Source organism: Trematomus bernacchii, unplaced genomic scaffold, assembly GCF_902827165.1.
Source record: "Trematomus bernacchii unplaced genomic scaffold, fTreBer1.1, whole genome shotgun sequence".
Lineage (NCBI taxonomy): Eukaryota > Metazoa > Chordata > Actinopteri > Perciformes > Nototheniidae > Trematomus > Trematomus bernacchii.
This window is the reverse complement of record NW_022987593.1, coordinates 3,635,279-3,653,420: the sequence shown is the minus strand read 5'-3', so window position 1 is coordinate 3,653,420 and position 18,142 is coordinate 3,635,279. Positions and strand designations below refer to the sequence as shown.

General features: G+C 40.3%; 1 protein-coding gene across 1 annotated transcript; it reads left to right on the top strand.

Annotated features, from left to right (window-relative positions):
* Nucleotides 1–2,690: 2,690 nt before the first annotated feature.
* On the top strand, nucleotides 2,691–17,568 carry evpla (envoplakin a). The gene is made up of 22 exons (XM_034129548.1): nucleotides 2,691–2,870; nucleotides 6,790–6,889; nucleotides 6,989–7,143; nucleotides 7,699–7,822; nucleotides 7,972–8,103; nucleotides 8,225–8,266; nucleotides 8,601–8,762; nucleotides 8,864–8,971; nucleotides 9,350–9,445; nucleotides 9,560–9,670; nucleotides 10,050–10,196; nucleotides 10,440–10,591; nucleotides 10,691–10,788; nucleotides 10,991–11,163; nucleotides 11,416–11,585; nucleotides 11,850–11,988; nucleotides 12,103–12,296; nucleotides 12,908–13,058; nucleotides 13,171–13,254; nucleotides 13,344–13,451; nucleotides 13,544–13,636; nucleotides 13,757–17,568. The coding sequence occupies exons 1-22, from the start codon at nucleotides 2,812–2,814 to the stop codon at nucleotides 17,141–17,143; spliced, it is 5,985 nt and encodes a 1,994-aa protein (XP_033985439.1). The 5' UTR covers nucleotides 2,691–2,811; the 3' UTR covers nucleotides 17,144–17,568.
* Nucleotides 17,569–18,142: the final 574 nt, after the last annotated feature.

Below are 18,142 nucleotides of genomic sequence, written 5' to 3'. Positions count from 1 at the left end.
AACCCTTTCCGAAGCGTCTCGGAGAATCACAAAATAATGGAAAATCTGAAAAGTCCCACTTGAGCGCAATTATCTTTAAACATTCAAACCAGCACATTTTTTAAAGTGCTATTAACAAACCTTAATTTGTAAAGTACAGTAGTACCTGGTGAACAGTCTGCTAACCATCAGCATGTTAGTATTTTTATCTTGAACATGCCATCATGCTGATTTTAGCAATTAGCAAATTCCTATTGCCATGTGATTCTTATTGCTCTTAGTTAAATTCCTGAGGGTACAGAGAGGTTATTTTAACAAACATAACGGAAATAATTTTAACTTAAGCTGATACACAAGACAATTTCAATGTTCACAACGACATTTCATTTGAGACAGAGGTCGACGATGGTACCATAAAAATAATCTCTTTGCTGCTTTTGAGCTTTTGATAACAAGATGGAGTTGTCAGGTAATTGTAGATTTTCTAATTTCCTTTTATCCCTTTATTGCCCAAGTTGGCATACTAGTTCACATTTACAGTCTATTTTCACATTGGCAGCAGTTGATAAAACATTCTCACCTCATTAACTAGCTGGTATTGAGCTTTTGTTTTGTAAATAATTAGGATTATATCTGGCCTTTAAATGTATATGGACAAGAGGTCCTTAATATTAATATTTGGGAAATCTCTAAATGCTGAGGAAGATATGTTTCAATCACTAGCTCAAGAAAAGCTACCAAATGGACCCTGTGAGGATTATTTATTGTCACCCAATTTCTGTTTTGGTATAATTAAACAGGGAGTAGCTTCTCCCAGGTCTTGCCCCAAAACAGAAAACATATTTATTATAACAAGCCGTTTGTGTTTTATTTATTCGCTAAAAATGGGTCCACATATCTTAGCAACAGTATCTGTTTATACAGACAGGTGGACGCACCCAGAGAAAGGGACTGTGTGACTGTCCTGATCAGAAATGTGTCCTCTGTGCTGTTTCTCTCTCTGTGAGGGAAGCTGTCCGGCTGCATTCCTCGCCGCCATGATTTTCTTTTGTTGATATGCTCTGGAGAGACGCCCTGATCCTGAATGACTCGTGTGTCTATAGATATTACACATGGGTCTTAGCAAAGTATGGAGACGTCTTTTCTCTTTAACATTGTTATAACATGTGTTTCAATATGGAGGTATTACGTAATGAACTTCCTGTCTAGCCCACAGGTTGTCAGACAACTTTTCATTGTTGACTGTATACATTGTGTTAGGAGCTCAGAGAGTATGTCCGGGTCTTAACCATCTCATTGACTTCAAATTATAACAGGTTGAATGGAATAACAAATACATTTTCCCTTCTTCTTCTTCCTCTTATTCTTCCTCTTCTTAGAAAATAGATTAAAACATGTCATCATTGTATACGTTTATTTAATTTGAATTTAGTTATTTGCCCATTAAGGCCCATTCAGGAGTATGAAGTCACTGTTTCACTGGTTCATCTTTATGGATAAAAGCGTTACCACATGGGGAAATATGAGAATATAAGAAGGTTAACACAACACTAACTAATACGCCTGACATTACTGTCTGCTGTATAAGACATTATTTAAGATTATAACAAATAGCTTACACTTGATGGAAGGAGTGATGGGAATCTGTATGGTGATTTAAAAATAAATATGATGGTATTTGTTGCAAGGGGTGTTTCTCGTCACCACACCCTACAGCTCTTTCTTTCTTTTTGAATAATTTAATTATAGATGTAACCAATTATTAAAGTTGGGAGCAAATCAGAGAATGTGCTGCTATTATGGAGTTGAAAAGATGAAGCAAAGTTTTTTTTAAATCATATTTTTATCCAGAATGATTTTTGCGTGACAAATGAAATGTATCACCCTGTATTACATTTCTGTAGCAAATATGAGAGGAATATGTCTTCTCCATTGGTTGAATCAGAGGTATGCTCAGTGGTTTTAAGAAAGTATTCAGATCGTTTATCTAAGTACAATTATTTATAATACTCCATTAGTGTACATGTAAAAATCCTGCATTGGAAAATCGGGAAAATGTACTGTATTAAAAACTTGACGTTTTAATAATACTCATTGCAGAAAATATAAATTATTAAAACAACTAAATTAAATGAAAAACAGCAAATATATGATAAGCTACAACTATAAGATGATTTTACACCAACAAAATTGGTAAACTGTTCATTTGTACTTAAGTACATTATAGTTAGTTACTTCCTACCACTCGATATGATAATATGGAGTTGCAAATTGGTGCATGTGATACCTTTATTACATAGTGACTGTAAATAGATGACATGCAACAAAGTGACCCATAGATTGTCAACACACACCAATAAAGTTTGTCACTCCGCCAGATTTGGAACAACTTGATTATCAAAGATCAGTCTGTTTACTTGTGAGTAACATTTGTATAAATAACGTTTTATTCCCAACCCCCTACAGGAATGCAGTGTCCCTCCATCCCATGAATTATGCATCTCTGTTGATTGAAGCCCCGCTCCCTGTGAGAGATTGTGATGAAAAGGAAGGGCAGGGCCGAGGATGGGAGGAAGGGAGAGAGCAGGAAACAGGTCTGTCCGGTCCGCTCTCTGCAGGTGGATGTCTGTCTGGGCGGTGACACACCTGTGAGTTAACCTGTGTGGGAGGAGCTTCCGGTGTCAAACAATGTGCTGACGTGAATGTGTGTTTGAGAGGAACCAAAGGGAGAGGAGAGAGCGAGTGGGAGCCACAGGGTGAGGAACACAGACCAAGAAGGAGCGAGTGAGAGAAAGAGAAAGGAGAAAACTTTTTCTCTGTGCCTGACCCACCATGACCTCCAGGATGTTTAAGAAAAAGGAATCTAAGGACAGTTTGCTCAAGAGCAGCAAGTAAGTAAACCCCTTAATGTATGCAATGCACATAAGAGTGTGTAAGTGTGTGTGTATCTTGAACATGTCACGGAGAACTGTGTGATGTTTCCCGGTCCTCTTTCCCTCTGAGTGTTGTGGTTCCCCTCCTGTTACAGTGTGGTTAAAGGTTTGATCAGGCAGTTTTTTCACTCATTTAAAGTGCTGAGTTATGTGAAGGTTAATCCGCTGTGATGGTGAAAGCTTCACAAGGTGTTACCGGCTGTTAACAGAGCCCTGAGGTCAGGTTTACTTTGTAAACATGAGGCGGGAAAGTGTGCTAAAGACATGAGTCAAACTATAAAAATGTGTTTAATGAAGCAGGTGAAAGTCAAAGAGATTTAGAGTTGTGACGGCTTGCAAAACATTGTTGTTGGTGATCACGTTTCAATGAGAAAACCTATCCTCTGAGAAGTGTTTGATCTGGCTGTTCTGTGTGCTGTCAGGCATGGCTGCTGTTCCAAATGTAGAAATATGTGTCACTAATAAACCACATGTTTCGAAACAGTTTCTAAATGTGGGGGGTGGAGGCAGAAGGCTGCAACTTAAAAACATAAAGAAAATAATTTAAAAAGCTTAATTTGACGAGGAATATATTGACAGTTAAGAGCAAATGATCATTCATTGTCTTTATGTAAATCACTGCAGGTAAAAAGGGATAATGAGCTGGTTTCACTCTGTCCAGTACTCATTTAAGTTATGTGGAGTGTTCATTTTGTGTTTGTACTCTTACCTTTACATGACTTAATGTGATTTATTTGACATAACAGCTTTCAATCCTCATTTAAACACAATAACAGAGAGCATCTGGAGACACATTCATCTGCTGAAACTATTCACAGTTTCCCATATTGTCCCTGTCACAGAACTGACAGGTTTCTCAGGGTGGAGGTGACCTGATGGTTTCACCTTCTCGCTGCCCGGGACATGTTGTGTGAGGTGTGAGGAGTGAGGAGGACAGGGCGGGCCGCTGCTCTGCTGGTTTCTTTCTCTCATGTGGGCGTTGGTTCCCAACTGTACTTTACAGTGACAGGACATTGAGGAGGTTTCCATCACCAATTAAATCAATAGAGACACCGTAAATAAGGGCTGCAACTTATGTCACAATATTGATTCATTTTTGAATTAGTCTTTCAAACTATTGATCAATATTTTGTTTATAATATTTCAGAAAATTAAGAAAACCATGTCTCATAACCCAACGTTTTAAGATCAACTAGCAAATATTTAACTTTTTTTTTACTAATACTTGGTTTTGCTGTTTTACACCAGTAGCAGTGTCAAACTTTAAGGACCCACCTATAGTGTCAGAAATGTTAAAATCATTGCGTGTGTCTGAGCCTGTGTTTGCTGGTAGCTTCATAACGGCAGATGACATGATGCCAAAAAGCACTGATCAGTTTTAGAAGCACCAAACACATTTACCTGCCAGCTCATGCCGTTAGTGACAAAGTGATGTTATCTGTCAGCTCTCAAGGTCAAAAGAGGATTTCATTAAGTGTAGTTATCTAATTAGTTAATGTAAATAAAATAAATTCCATTTTGTAAAGTGAAAGGTGCTGAAAAACCCCACCAAACTCAATGGGTTTATGCCCCTTAAAAAAATATACATGTATACATCCTAATATAAACTGTAAGCTGTAAGAACATTTGGGAAATCAGGGAGTGTTTTTGTAGTACAAGTTTTGTAATCTTGCAACTGACAGAAAAATGCAGGCTAGCCCTTTGAAGTTATGCGGGTCATCCAGTTATCCTACTCTCAAGTCAAGTCAGTCATAGCTGCTAGCTGCCTAGCTTTCCTGTGATGGCCATTCGTAAATGCAACCAAATACTCACTAGTACATTATCACAACTTTGTATGTTGTTATTTGATAGTTTAGTGCATTGATTGGCTTTTAAAGTTGCCATTTGGCTCAATAAACACATTAAACAGACATAAAAAGTCACAGTGTTTACTGACAGAAATGCTCACAGAAAACCTACACTAACAGCAGTTACTCTTCAAGGGTTAAAACAGACTATACTGTGTTCAAGCAAAAAGTACACAGATATACACACACACACATATACTATCATTCAGCTCCTGACCGTCATTAAGATGAAGGCCTAGATGGATGAGACAGACAAACCTCCCTCACTTATCCCACTAATGTCATCTACAATTCACACCCAGTTTGTTTGATAGAAAAAAGTCAACCTCATGACCAAATTATTACACCTAACCAAAAGAAACCAACTGTATTGAATTTTATTTTGTCATACAGGAAGCAACATTTGTTTTCTTGACATTTCTTTACCTTTTTTAAGTTTTCTTATTTGACAAAATATTATATATTTCTAATAATGCGTCATCTTAGTTATCCACTCTCAAAAGCTGAGCAATAATTATTGTGTACATGTACTGTGTGTACAGCACGTACCTGTCTCTCCTGCTGAGTGAGCAGGAATAAGGCGGCCATTGTGAGATCAGCTGGCAGCTCGGAGCAGGAGGAGAAACGCTGCATTCCTGTCACTCCATCGTTAAAGAGCTCTGCAAAATGCCATTTAAGCCATTGTAAATCTACTCTGTATGACACTCGCTTGCTTTCTCTCCTAAGAGTAACAACTTTGAACTCCAAGGTAGCTTTGGCATGTGTGTAAAATAACCTGCGGGATCGTAGCCAACATTCTTTGTTTCTGTGTTACACATCAGCGTTATTTCAGAAGTGCGTGAATGAAGTCTTTTCCGGATGTAAAATCAGCCCTGTAGTGTACAAGTAGTAGTAGTAGTATTTGAGGCAGAAAAGCAGGAGTTTAACATGTAAAATGTCCTTTGAATTATCTATTTTTGCAGCTGTGACTTCACATTACCTTCCAAAAACTGATTTCCTTTAGTAAAAGTCCTTGACATCCTCACAACATGCTTTTACACTCATATCCAAAAATCAGCTTCACCTCAGATGACCTCTGCCAAGGCCGAATGCAATCACTCAATGTTTATGAAAGTTTAAAATAAATTGTACCAAAGTTGTGTGGGTTCTTTCGTGGCCCATGTTACACACATGTTCTTTATATTTTTAGAACATAAAAGAGAAAACAGCCTAATTGAATGAGCGGTTTTCATTGGACCACAAAGCTCACTACAGTGCCTTGTTTAAACTCATTGGACTTCAGCGTTTGCAGATGATTTGATTTGATTTGACCATCAGTAACTTTGATATTTAGCTCACAAAGCTTCAGATAAACTTTCAGATTGTAACATCATCCTGTGTTAACATTATTTATATAGCTTGCTCCAAATCACACATAGACCTCCTTTAGTTTTATGGGCGTAGTTCATCTCTTGTTGCCAGCCGGTAGGATCCCCACCTCCCTTTATCTGTGAGAGGCATCGCTTTACCTTTTCTCAGTGGCATCCACACTGAGGATCACAAACAGGGACAAACATAGTACCCTGCTGTGGAATGATTAGCATTTAGGGAACCTGGAAATACACTTCCTCCTTACTGACTCTACGACAGAGACGCTGTGTGAAAGACTGGCATCAGACAGACAGTAGAAAATAATAAAACCGATCAACAGAAAGCTGCCTCTGCCCTGACATTTTAATAACATACATGTGTTCACCTTATAGTCTTAAACATGTGTTGGCTCTTTAGTTCATAATGTAAGATTTTAATGTAAACTTTGTAAAAAACATTTTTAATACCTGGTCTAGTTACTCACCTAGTCTCCATCTAGTTTTGCTGTTTGTCTTGAAAGTCTATTTCAATTTGGAGCTTTAACTTATGAGATAATTATCTATCCTTGACATTCAGAAAATGAGGGTTTGGGACTTGTGGAGCATGAGATGGGAAACACTGAGAAAATGTCATATCTCCTATTGTTTTCTGTGATTTAATCTGTGACCCCCCCCCGCCAGGATGCAGACCGGCAACTTGGCCTTGCTGATCGCTCAGATGCAAAAGAATGCCGACACGGTGGAGAAAGACATCCTCCGGGCCGAAGAGCTGCTGGCTGTGGTGAGGACACACACTGACAGACCAACACAAACTTGTATATCACTTCTACATGCAGCCTTCTCTAAAATAAACCACCCTACTGTTGTCTTCTTCCTCCAGGACTTTGAAAATGACAAGAAGGAGCAGCCTTTGCAGCACCAGGCGGAGATTTCAGACAAGCTGGGCGAGGCGGAGGGCCTGCTGCAGGATCTGTTCCTCGACGTCGCCAAAGCCAAGAAGTCCAAACACCCGCAGGCCAGAGAGATAGAGAGCGAGTGAGTGGTGACAGATAGATATGACACTGAGGATTTACACTGTAGCTGCCTACAGGAGAAATGTGTGCACTTACACCTTTGATGTAGGTTAAACACACTGACAGCATGCAAGATGCTTTACAATGAACACACTAAACAAAGTTAAATTAAAATAGATTATTGATCATTTTTGGATCAAGTGTAGTGATTACATTTTCACTTTATGCTAGTACTAATTGTTTATTTCCATGTAATGCCTATTAATCAATACATGTTCACTTTATGTTGGAGGCAAAGGTTGTGCCTTTTATGTCACTCCATTTATTGATAACTTTAGTAACTAAGTAAAAAAGCTACTGGTATAAAACCTAATTAAAATGAGCTCCACCTTTACCAGCTGCAACATCGCAGCAAAACAACATAACATTAATTATTAATCTAAGAACATATATTATTCTGAAATGTTTCTGCATATTGACCGAGTACTCTTTACTTCTGATACTATAAGTATATTTTGATGCTAATACTTTTGCACTTTTGTAAAATGTTGAGTCATGTTTTTCTTTGCGTCTTCAGCGTCCTATTGCTCCACGAGCGCTGGTTGAAGGACTGCACTTTCTACCGTGAGATCTTTGAGCAGGTGGACGACGTGTCGCTGATGCCAAGAATCGACTGGGAGCCTGTTTTAAACCAGAAACAAGTACGTAGATTAAAACTGAACATTTAAATTCAAAGGTGTCTAAAGATCCAGCATTGATGTAATCCCTTGATCTTAAAGGATAACCGTTTTAACATTGTTTGTTATTTTGTCTTTACATCCCATTAACTGTATTAATCTTGTCCTTTCAGAAACTAGTGAACGCGGAGGAGTACGGCCCCACCATGGCGGACCTGGAGAAGCAGGTCGCTGCTCACAACATCCTGCACAAAGAGGTGGAGGCCTACAGCTCGCAGCTCTGCATCAGCTCTGCAGGCAGCAAGGTGAAAAGACATGGAAACACATTTACATGATATTCACAAACATTTACTGTCCTGCTTGCCTTCTTTTGTCCTGATGGAAAACTGTTTCCAGCGGCTTATATGTTGTTATCTTGTCTTTTAGGAGAAATATACCGTCCTGAAAAGGCAATACAACAATCTGCTGGTGAGTTGTGTTGTTTTATATGTATTTTTTGGCCATAAAGACAACCCTTTTCTCTTCAATGTAACAACAAACTTAATATGGTATCTTTTTCTGTTAATGCATCAAAATGCATTCTTTGTAATAGCACCTTGTTAAAATCCAAATTACAAAATAAATGTTGAGGTATTTGCCTCTTCTCCCTAACTGATATATTATTTGTTTTATTTTTGTCATTTCAACTAGAATAACATCAAATTAAATGAGGGGGAAATTAAAACACTGTATATTTGACATAAAAAAACACGTTTTTTTTAATCTTTCAGGTTTAAATGAGTTTTATTTCATTTCTCCCCAGGACAACTCCAAGTGGCGTCGCCACTACCTGAACAGCCTGTATGATTACATGCACGGCTGTAACAAGGAGCTGGGGTTCCTGGAAGAAGAGCAAGATAAGATCAAGAAGCAGGACTGGAGCGACCGCATGGTCGACCCGCCTGACATCCGCAGGCAGTATGAGGTCAGCAATCACAGATTGAAGCTGCTTTTCCAGAATAATCTAAACTGAGCTATTTATTGATAACCACAAACATTACTACCTTTTTATTTTATCTCAATCAGAACTTTAAGAACAACAGCCTGCTGTCCCACGAGAGCGAGGTGAACAAACTTCAGGACGAAGGAGAAAGACTTGTTGGATTGAAGCACCCTGCCAGTGACACAATCCAGGTACGCCTATTTACCCAGACGACACTGCTTTCAAATGGAAAGGCAATGATTCAAAGGCCAAAGTCTTTAAAAATGTCAAGTTAACTTTTAAGGGGACACACTAAAGGGGATAAGAACTTTTAAATCATAGATATGAGAGCAGAAGAGCTTTGAGATTTTGTTTTGTATTACAGGTATACTGACCTTACATGTTCAAATAAGTACTAAATAAGTAAAACAGTTAAAATGAGAATATGTGCTATTTCAGATACATTTCTCAAACAGAATTGGGAAAGTTTAAATGTCTCTTTTGTGTCACTCAATATATCAGAACATAATGTCCACACAAAAATGATTAATTCAAAATAAGATAACAATATCATTTTGTCACACTTCCAGGCTCAGAGAGATGCTGTTCGAAACGAGTGGCAGAAATTCCTCAACCTCTGCATTTGTCAAGAGACACACCTGGACAGTCTGGAGGAATACAAAAAGGTAAATATATTACACCATATACCACAACTCATCATAACACATTATTCATTTTCGTGTGAGAGTATGTAGTGTGACGCATCCAGGTCAAAATCTGTTTTTTGTTTTATTTTCCAGTACCAAATGGAGACTGAGCAGCTGTCAGAGACGCTGACCAAACTCAACAACAACCTGGACCCCAAGGCCATCAGCAAGAAGAGCAACTCAGAGACGCTGCTACAGCTGGAGGTACAGTTTTAATATAGAGCAGACAAAATAAATACGAATTTCTTTATTTTCATTTTAAAGAGGGTTTGCTTTTCACTTAGCACTCACACTCACTTTACTTACTCTCTCTCATCAACTCCCCAAGAGGCTAATTCTTAATAAGTCAAGCTCAAAAAGTCATTGGTAATGTTTTCAAAGTTTAAAAACATAGAAATATACATTGTGTAGGATATTTTGATATTGTTTTTGACTCACGCATTATCGAGAGATACATGTCTAAAGTGCACTCATTAAGTCTTATTTCTAGGATGATGGAATACAATGAGGATTTGTTACTATCTATCAATTCATGATTATTTGTAAGATATTAAGATTTCCCTCTGTGTCTGTTCCCCACCAGGCGGAGGAGAATGCTGTTCAGAACAGCGAACAGCTGCTGGCCGACCTTAGGAGAAGCAGCACCACCATCGCTCCTCTGAAGCTGCGACGCAACGCCCCCACCCGGCCCATCACAGTGGAGTCCCTGTGTGACTGGGAGACAGATAAGGTGCAGCTTCTTCACCTCAGATTGTCACATAGTGCTGCAGATTAGTCAATATACCAGGGAAATCTTTCAAAAGTGAATACAAGTACTAAAATGGGCACATACGGAGGTTACTTAAAAAGATATAGAACAAAGAAAGGCCATATCCAAAGCTGAAGTGTTTAATTCCAGACATGTTATTCACACACAACTTGTGTACACTTTTTGGGCATGTGTTTTATTTAATCATTTCTCATCACCATCTAGGATTCCCTGGAAAGAGGCGAGAAGTTCACCCTGAGATCCAACTCAGACGACAACTGGGACGTCACCTCCACGGACGGGGCAACAAAAACCTTCCCAGGAGTTTGCTTCCAGATCCCCCCACCTGATCCAGAGGCCATTGACAAAGTGGACCTGTAAGTAAAGCACCGTTTTATTTGTGTGCATCTACAACAAACAAAGCAAGAATATCTCAGTAATACTATTTCTATTTACTTTTTATTTGTATTCTTTAGGTTGGGTGGTGATCTGGCAGACATCAAGAAGAGAAGAGCTGCTCTGGCTGCGTCGCTGAAGAATCACAAGTCGGATTTCTCCAGGTCCCAACTATCAGGTAATTGTCTACAGATGTAAAACCTTAAACATCCTCAATTTAATTTTGTATATAAATTACTTTGCTTTAATTCTTCAAGAAAACTTTGTTTTTCTTGCATGCCTCCAAGGTGATCAAAGGTGATCAAATATATATCATAGCATACGTCTACAAACGTCTCAAAGTCAGATCAGGCAATAAACGTCTTTGTTTCCTCTGTCAGCCCCGGTGTCTTCTGCCCCACTGGATCCCAAAGTGAAGGCTCTGTCTCAGCAGCTGGACAAGCTGGACGGTGACCTGGCGAGCGCTGAGGAGAGCATGCTGAGCCGCCTGCGTACCCCGCTGAGCCGCAGCGACCCGGCCGGAGATCTGGCCAAGAGGCTGAGGGAACAGGAGGTGAGAGGAATAAAGCCACAGACATTGTTCCTGTTAGCTTGTTTCTGCCTTTATTACTGTCGGCTCTTTAGATTTAGGTGAAATACCTCTTATTTACCAAATCAGTCGTGTGCCTTTTTAAGGTTACTCCTGGTGATTATATTGTTATACTGTAGACATTTGTTTGAAGAAGGAACCCTAGAGGATTTGATGTATTGTATTTGATATTTGCATTATACAAATGTCTAAAGTATCTTTATGTGTCTCTTGTAGGAAGCTGCCCGGGCTCTGAAGTCTCTGGAGCAGCAGAAGCTGGCAGCTCAGGCGGACATGCAGCCGCTGCTCTCCAAAGACCCCAGCTCCTCTCAGCTGCCACTCAAACTGAGTGGTGCAAACAACAAGTTTGACAGCATGTCAGCACTTGCTGACCTCTACACCAAGAAGTAAGTGCATGTTTTGTTTGGAAAATGACATTTACACAGTGTCATGGTGGAGGGGTTTTGTCTGTAATGAAAATATATTGTTATTCCGGTTTTGAAACTCCAATTTAAAACCTGACCTTCCAAATATACAATGAATAAATAGAGAAAATCTGATATTATTAACACATGGCACATTTGTATATGGCTACATTTGTCTCTTGTCAGAGCTGTTCTACTGAATTAAAATAGCACTCATAATGACATACATTTTAATTTATTTTTTAGAGCAAATGCGTCTCTTAACCTGGAGGGCCAGATTAAGGAGGTAGACGGCCTCGTCTCTGGGTTTGAGAAAAATCTGAGTAATGATAATCCAATTCCGGACGTGCCGAATGCAATCCAAGCCCGCGCTGATGACATCCAGGTGAGGAAATCTGCATTAAAATGTTACATCCACATAAAAGACACTTCTCTTCCTCAAAGGTTCAACTTATATTTGACAGAATTTTAATAGCATGTCTCTTTTGCTGTATTTCAGTACCAGCGCAGGTCTGTGGCAGCGGCTCAGGACGACATGAAGAAGCTGAGTCAGGATCTGGACACCACAGAGCAGCTGTGCAGCTCTCTGCAGCAGGGATACCAGGAGTACTGCCCGGACATCCGCCGCCAGAGATCAGAGGTCAAGCAGCTGCAGACACGTTACGGGAACGTGGCCAACCAGCTGAAGGAGAGGTGAGAATCAGATGGTTAAAAAAACGACATCAAATCAGCCCAAAGGAGTGGCATGATAAAAGATAATGAAAAGGATATCAAATGTCATCATCCATTACACAAAATAACAAAAAACTAACTTAGGATACACATATTTTTGCTTCATTTGAAATAGAGATTCCTTAAAGAAATGCTGATAGTTTTGCTCTAGTCCTATAGAAAGTACTAAAATGAAACAACAACTTGGAGAGGTTTGCCCATGCTATTGTGTATAGTATACACTGTATACTATGCACAGATACAAAAAAACAGTGTTATACTTTGATTTGAAATTTGAAGTTTGTTTTTTCTGCTTTGTTAACTCAAACAGGCAATTTCTTTGCAAATAAAAGGGTTACTTACCTTTACACTATATACATGCAGTAGGCTATACTGTAATAAGCCATATGCAAATGAATTGATGTGTAAGATGAAATAATCAGGCAAAGGTTTGTGTTAATTATAGCTCAGATGTGATTTTTTTGTGGAAATGGCACAGAAGACAACAAAACCTTGTAATGTTAAATGCCTTAATGCAGTTCTTTTACACAGTTATTTTTTAAATCTTCTGTCATATTGATTAATTATTGCAGAGAAATCCTCTTACAAGAAGCTTCAACCAAGAACCAGGAGTTCCAGAGCACATCCAAATCCCTGAAGTCCTTCCTGGATAACCTTCCGCAAAACAAGGTCGACTTCAAAGATGATCTGTCGCAGGTCGCTGCCAAGCAGAGCTCCCAAGAGGTGAGGCTGTGGTTCATGCAAACATGTGCTGTGTTATACGTAAATCTGTAAAATATGATATAATATAATTAACTGATTACAGTGATTAACATGTGAAAATTGTTTCACACAGAGGGTGGTGGATGACTTGAAGAGGAAGGGAGATGACATTGACAGAGTGTCTGACCTGTCTCAAGACCTGCAGGGTCTACTCGATGTAAGTGTCAAACCCATTATAATACAAGGTTATTAAATATTAGAATACTTGACAAGTGAATAAATGATGTTTTCTTCACATCTGTGCAGGAATACGAGACCAATGTTGACAAATACAACAGTACACTGGAGGATGCTGGCGCCACTGTGGCCAAGAAACCTCGTATAATCACTCTGGCTGATTCTGTTCAGAAAGAGGTAACATTTGGATTTATTTTACACAATGTAAATTATTATTATGAATATATCAAGGTGGCTGACATATCTGCTGCCACTCTTGTTTATTACAGGAAAGGGATCTGGTCAACCGTTACGCCGAAGCAACAGCTGAAAATACCCAGCGCCAAAAACAGATGGGTTTGACTAAGAATCTTATTTTAAAAGTAAGAAAACAGGGCATAAAACACCCATTGCTATGAAATATGCTTCTCATAAAACAACCTAAAGCTTATCACAAAAACAAATCACTTAACTTATTAAATGAATTTGCTTCTCTGCTTCAGAATGAAGACAAAGTCCAACTGGTGGCACAGCAACACGTGCAGCTTGAAAGCCAGCAAAGGAGTTCTTTTGAGCTCAGCGGTCTGATGAAGGACCTGGACGAAGAGAAAGATAGGACGACTCATACCGAGACAGAGCTGAGAACCTTTAAAGAGAGGATGATGTCGCTGAAGGGTCGCAGAGGAGTGGAGCGTCTTGAAGAGAAAGAAGTACTGCAGTACTATCGCGACCCAAAACTGGAAAGTGATTTGGTCGATCTGCAGAAAACCCTGCATGAAGAGTCCCTCAGGCGTAGCACCACCCACAGTGAGGTTGAGATATTGAACAAGAAAATCACCATCCTTGAGGAAACACTCAAAGGTAATAAACCAAAACTGTTGACCAGAGAGGTGACAGAGTTTGAGAGAGATCCTCAGCTGGACGTGGAGGCCACTAAGACTAGAGATGAGATAGCCAGGATGAGAGATGAAATTCGAGTAAGAGATGGGGAACATGTTCAGATGAGCACAGAAGTGACGATTCTCCAGCAGAAGAGACAACCCATCAAGGAGAGGATAGTTAAGAAGGAAGTGGTGAAAGTGGAACAGGACCCACAGATGTTGAGATCAGTGCGGACATTTGAGACGGAAATTTCTGATGAGGACAAGAGTACCAAGCGCATCAATGATGAAATCTTCCAGACAAGGAGCCAGATTAATGCTCTTGAGAGGCTGATTCCTAACATTCAGCCTAAGATCATCACCAAGGAAGTGAAAAGGATTGAACAAGACCCAGAGCTCATCAATGAATCTAAGAGGGTTCGAACAAGCATTGACGATGAAAGGGTTGAAAACGATTCTTTGTCCAAAGAGGTTTTGGAGTTCCAGACTCGCTACCGAGAAGTTCAAGGCTGGAGGCCAAAAGTCGAGGTGAAGGAAATCGTTAATGAGATCTACCGTATAGACCCGAGCACAGAGGTGGAGATAACGCGGCTCAGGAAAGACATACAAGACACCACCAAGCAGCGCTCTGACATGGAAAGAGAAATCACCACGGTCACGACTAATGTGTACACCCTTCGCTCTGAGAAGCCCAAGGTGGAGATGAAGGAAGTCCTTCAAGAGGTGGTTAGGGAGGAAAGAAGTCCTGAAAATGAGAAAGAGATTCAGAGGCTAACTGATCAGGTGAACTATTTGGAGAACACCTACAACTCCCTCGAGGACCAGGTGAGACTCCACAGGAAGGAAAGGGATGAATGGAAAACTGAGAAGTCCAAGATAGAGACAAAAGTGGTCACCAGAGAAGTCATCAAGTATGAACCTGATCCTCTGTTGGAGAAAGAAGCTGACCGGCTAAGAAGAGATGGGCGGGAGGAGGCACAGCTGCGGCGCAACACTGAAGAGATGGTGTTTGATCTGCAGAACAAGTACATCCTGTTGGAGAGACAAAAGCCTGAGGAGAAGGTAGTTATGCAGGAGATTGTACGTTTACAGAAGGACCCAAGGCAGATGCTCGAGCATGATCGGCTCAGCAGGAGCCTGGACGACGAAGTAATGACCCGCCGCCAGGTTAACCTCGAGATGCAGCAGCTGACGACCAAGGTGGAAGAGTTACAGAGGATCCTCAGAGAGAGTGATGAGCACCAAAAGAGGGTTCAAGCTGAGTTTGAACTCAGAGAGATCCGACTGCGCATCACACATCTTGAAAATGCCCCGCCTCCCGTTGAGGAATGTATTGTTGTTGAGGAAGTACTGAAGGTTGAAAGAGACCCAAAACTGGAGAGGATGACAAACGGTGTTCGGTCAGACATGGATAAGCAAACCAGCGATATTCTGCACATCCAGAGAGACATCCGTAACATCACTCATAAGCTAGAAATCCTGCAGAGGGAAAAGTCTGGTGAGAAGACAGTGTACAAAGAGATTATCCGTGTTGAGAAAGACCAGGCAGTTGAATCCGAGAGGGATCGCCTGAGGGAACAGATGTCTCAGCAAAGATTTGACAGACAAGACCTTGAAGAGAACATCAGACGTCTCAACTCTAAAACCAACCTTCTGATGAGCGGGAAATCAAGCTCTTCAAGAGAGGAATCTACTCTTGTTTCCAACAAAGATGTCTTTCAGAGGGAGAAAGAAAACCTCACTCGGGAACTCAGGACCCTCGAAGCCTCAAAACATGACATCAGCTTGTCTTTCCAGCAGCAAAGCAGGCTAATTAGTGAAAGATCGCAGATGGGAAGGCAGAAGAGCATTAAGATGGATTCTGATGCTCAACGTCTGGAGAGAGAGATCCTGGAAGAAAAAGACAGAATCCATCAGCGAGACAGCATGATGCGGGAGCTCCTGACGAACGTGCAGAAAGAGGAACAAGCAGAGACAAGGACCAAAGAGACCAATGTGTCTACCAAAATCACCATTCTGGATCCAGATACAGGCAAAGACATGTCCCCTTATGACGCCTACATGCAGGGCCTGATTGATCGTCAACAGTACATAAACCTGCAGGAGCTGGAGTGTGACTGGGAGGAGGTTACTTCCCTGGGACCTGATGGGGAGACATCTGTACTCCAAGATCGCAAAAGTGGAAAGCAGTACCCAATCAAAGATGCCCTGAAGGAAGGCCGCCTGACAGAGTATGATCTACAACAGTATAAAAAAGGCAAGATGCCCATCTCAGAGTTTGCCTTGCTGGTTGCGGGTGATAAAAATAAGCCACCCCAGTTCAACTCAATCACCCACACAACCTCCACAACAGTGAATTCAGCCCCCCGGGACCTCTCCACCACTACAGAAATCTACCCAGTTGCTGGAGTAATAGACACAAACACTGACACCTGCTTTACAATTCGCAGCGCCACCTTGCGTAAACTGATCGACTCCGGAACCGCCCACAAACTCCTGGAGGCACAGGCATCAACAGGGGGCATCATCGACATAAGCAACAATCAGAGATACACAGTTCAGAAGGCAACATCAAGAGGCCTCATTGAGGACAGTCAAGTCCAGAGGCTACTCAATGCACAAAAGGCCTTCACTGGTGTTGAAGACCCCATGACCAGAGAGGTTTTGTCCGTGGGAGAAGCTGTACAGAAAGGCTGGATGCCCAAGGACACGGCCATCCGCTACATGGAGGCACAGCACCTGACGGGTGGGCTGGTCATTCCCACTACCGGCAGCAGAATGAGCCTCTTTGATGCCATTGGGTCCAAAATGATCGACAGCACAATGATGAGGGAGCTGCAGGCTGAGACGACATACATCAAGGATATTGTAGACCCAATCACAAAGGAGAAGATCAACTACAAACAAGCTCTGGATCGCTGTAAGAAAGACCCCGTCTCAGGCTTACCAATGCTGTCTGCCTCCTCCAAAGATTCTGGTTACAACTCTACTAAATATGCAAGATTCTAGATGTGTTTACAACAGAGTTGGAGTTATCTGATCTGTGGAGTGATGTGATAAAAAAAATCTGCTATTAGATATTATAATTACAATGTACATTTTGACTCAGGAAAAGTCTTTTAATGCAATGCTTTCTCACTAGCCAAAATGCTTGCTGCTGTGTTGCCTTTGTTTACTAAACATATCTGATGTGGGCAGATGTGTTTTATTTTATTTTATTTAAAAACAGAGAATATAAATTCAGTTTATCTTTGATATTATTGTGTTATGAGGGATAATGGGACATGGTGCAATGCTAATTACAAAGATTGATTTGATTCTGTATTACTCATTGGTTATCCTTGACATTGTTGACTTTAAACTCAATCTTGTTTGATACTTTATGAAGAAACAAATATCAATAAATTCAATTATAATCGTTAAAAAGCATGGACCTTCAGTGTTGTGTTGTATTTTTTTTAAGAAGACACAGGCAGGTACAACGGGTATTCATCATTTACTTTTAATGTAATACCAGCTTCATCCTATTTGGATATCCTATATATTTACTTAGTACAATGTGCTCAATTGGATTGCTTAGCATTTATAATTCAGTAAACTTCTGATATCTCAACAGAGATGGCAAAAGTATCACATCCTTTACTCAAGTAGAAGTACAGATACAGATATAGAAGTAACTGACCTCCCTTTATATTAATAGAACAATAATGTCATTGTTAGCTAATGAATGTTTCGATGCTGAACAACGACAACGTTTTCATTGGTCCGTCCCTCTTCTTTAGAGAAGACCAGGAAATGATGGATACACGCATCGTGTTAAAATCAATAGGCACTCAATGACTCTAAATAATAATGATCACGCCACCAAATGCAGATTAAAACTAAAGTAACGAGCATATTTTGAAAATGTAAGAAGTAGAAAGTACAGGTATTTGTGTTAAAAATGTAAGAAGTAAAAAGTCGCATTATGAAGGGTGGGTGTGTGTGTGTTTGAAAACAAATGCCGGT

Bases quoted from the DNA above. Each gene is read 5' to 3' on its own strand.
- evpla (XM_034129548.1), top strand. From the start codon at position 2,812: ATGACCTCCAGGATGTTTAAGAAAAAGGAATCTAAGGACAGTTTGCTC. The intron at 12,297-12,907 runs GTGAGAATCAGA...TAATTATTGCAG, and splicing joins GCCAACCAGCTGAAGGAGAG to AGAAATCCTCTTACAAGAAG. The intron at 13,255-13,343 runs GTAAGTGTCAAA...ACATCTGTGCAG, and splicing joins ACCTGCAGGGTCTACTCGAT to GAATACGAGACCAATGTTGA.